The sequence below is a fragment of the Asparagus officinalis genome, chromosome 1 (assembly GCF_001876935.1).
Source record: "Asparagus officinalis chromosome 1, Aspof.V1, whole genome shotgun sequence".
In the NCBI taxonomy this organism is placed as follows: domain Eukaryota; kingdom Viridiplantae; phylum Streptophyta; class Magnoliopsida; order Asparagales; family Asparagaceae; genus Asparagus; species Asparagus officinalis.
Window position 1 is genome coordinate 17271875 of NC_033794.1, and position 2270 is coordinate 17274144.

Consider the following 2270-nt stretch of genomic DNA (forward strand, 5'->3'; position numbering starts at 1 on the left):
TTAAAATAATCTAAGAATTGAGGAACCTAATAACACTTTTCATCATTTAAGGATCTAATTTCAAAATATGATTTAAGAGCATCTCCAACAGCTTCCCCAAAAATTTCTCCAAAATGGGGAATCAAATGTCATATTCTCCAAATTTTTTTTGCTCCAACTCCAACAGCTTCCCCATTTTGAAGAATCATGCATTTATTACAATAATAAAAATATTCTACATCTTTGACTAATAAATAATAAATTATTTATTATTTTGAAGAATCCCCATTTTGACCAAATTATTTATTATTATAATGAGGAGATGAAGTTGTTTTTTTTGGGTTGAGTCTAGAAGAACGTGAAAAAGTGCTTCCCCAAATATTTGCAGAATGCTGCAGATTTGGGGAAGGCTCTCTATTTTTTCTCTCCTATCCCCATTTTGGGGAATGAGATGGGGAATCTGTTGGACCAAAAAAAAGCTTAAAATTCTCTAAATTTTAGAATACCAAGAAGATGGGGAAGCTGTTGGAGATGCTCTAAGGGGCTAATGTAGTGATTATTCAAGGGGGCCCCAAAACCTGTTAGGCCTTATATGGCTCCGCCCCTAGAAGGGACTATTTTTTTTTTGTGACCTAGTACTGGGACTAATAGCAAACTTAAATGGTTTGAAGCACTAATTTCAAAATGTTAAAAATTGAAGGAACGAATATCCAAAGCCTTGAGAAAGGGGGGATAAATAAAATAAATTAGCCGATATACTGTTTTCGGTGGTAAATATGCAAATAAGATAGTTTGGGGTATATGGGTAAAACCAACAATCGCAGAGCGACACTTTTCGTAAATTAGAATCTAACAGGGTGTTAAGAGATACGGATTCCATATGGGAAAAACCAACAGCAGCAGAAAAACACTTTTCGTAAATTAGAATCTTACAGGGTGTTTAGAGATAGGGATTCCTGTACCTAAGCAGAACTATTTAGGGCACCCCGTCTTGATCCATCGTCATCCCCTTCCGCTGTTTTCCGGCGATCTCCGGCCGAGATCGCCGCAACGATAATCGACGGTGACAGTCGGTGAGGACCGGCGAACCACCGGCGACGTGTTTTCAGGTAAAATTTTCTTTTTGAATTTTTTTTTTGGGTCTTTCGAAAGGATGTATAAGTTTTTCTGTTAGTTTGACTGATTGATTCATCTGCTGGTTCGTCTGTTTTTGAGTCTTCGATTATTCTGTGCGCGTCAAATTTTGTAATTTTGAAGGTTTAGTAGTGAATTGGTTCAAAATCGATAAAAATCGTTGACTAATTTTTTTAATAGAATTTAAAGTTATGAATGAAGCCTTTAGGAGAAGTTGTTTGTATGGGAAGAGGAAAAATCTTGTTTTTTTTTGTTATTTGGTTTGCTTAGAAACTTAGTGAAAAACTTAATGAAACAATGAAAGAGATGTATATTTTGGTAGAAAACTCTATAAATAAAGTTATAATTTTGGTGGAGACTTTTTTCAGTATGAAAGTAGACAATGTGATAATGTTGAATTTGCTTCATAGACGTCCACTAATGGGCATAACATTTATAGGAAAACTTTCACCAGACCCAAACATCCGAGTATAGAGGATAACTGGCTCAAATGTTTATTAACTGATTTATGTAAGTTGCTTTTAGCAGAATCAAATGTGAACCGCGGTTTGTTCTAATAGTTCTTTCTCTATTGCACGTTCTGGAAAACAAATCTGAGTAAATCTGGCAACTATTTGCCAGTGCAGGTTCTAGTTTTGACGTACATATACACATGCATAGATGATGTTTATCTATACATATGTAGACATGTACACATACCCATCTATCTCTGTTTGTCTCTGTAAACACATGCAAAAATAAAACATAGTCATAATGATTCCTATATACCAATTCCATTGTGGTATGTGCATGTCTCTGTAGGTAATGACGGACTTGCCTGAGAGAGCTGTAGCTTCAAAATTTCCTGCAGGGCTCGCTACTGATTTGGTGGAGAGGGATACAATAGTTGCTACTTCAGAACAAAAGGCTTGTCGCACTGGAAAATCTTCCTTGTGGTCAAGTTTATTTTCTTCCAATTTTTCCGTCTTTGAGTCGCATAGCAGCCCAGATTCTAGTGGAAACAAAATAAATAAGTCAAGAAACAATGGTTGGAGGACAGCTGTAAGGAGGATTTTGACGAGGAGTGCAATGAGGAGGCTTCAAGAGCGTTTACTAGGTACATGCAAGGCTGATGTTTCAAGATCAGCTAGTAAAATATGGCTTCTAGGCGCATGCTA

At 36.3% G+C, this 2270-nt stretch overlaps 1 protein-coding gene across 1 annotated transcript in view; it reads left to right on the forward strand.

The window, feature by feature from the left end:
• The window catches only part of LOC109819865 (cysteine protease ATG4B-like), an 11734-nt gene continuing 10365 nt past the window's right edge, over positions 902-2270 (forward strand). The window contains 2 exon segments of the mRNA XM_020385817.1: positions 902-1088; positions 1915-2270. The exon segment at positions 1915-2270 is cut by the window's right edge and continues 17 nt beyond it. Of these exon segments, the coding sequence (XP_020241406.1) occupies positions 1918-2270 (353 nt within the window). The 5' untranslated portion in view covers positions 902-1088; positions 1915-1917.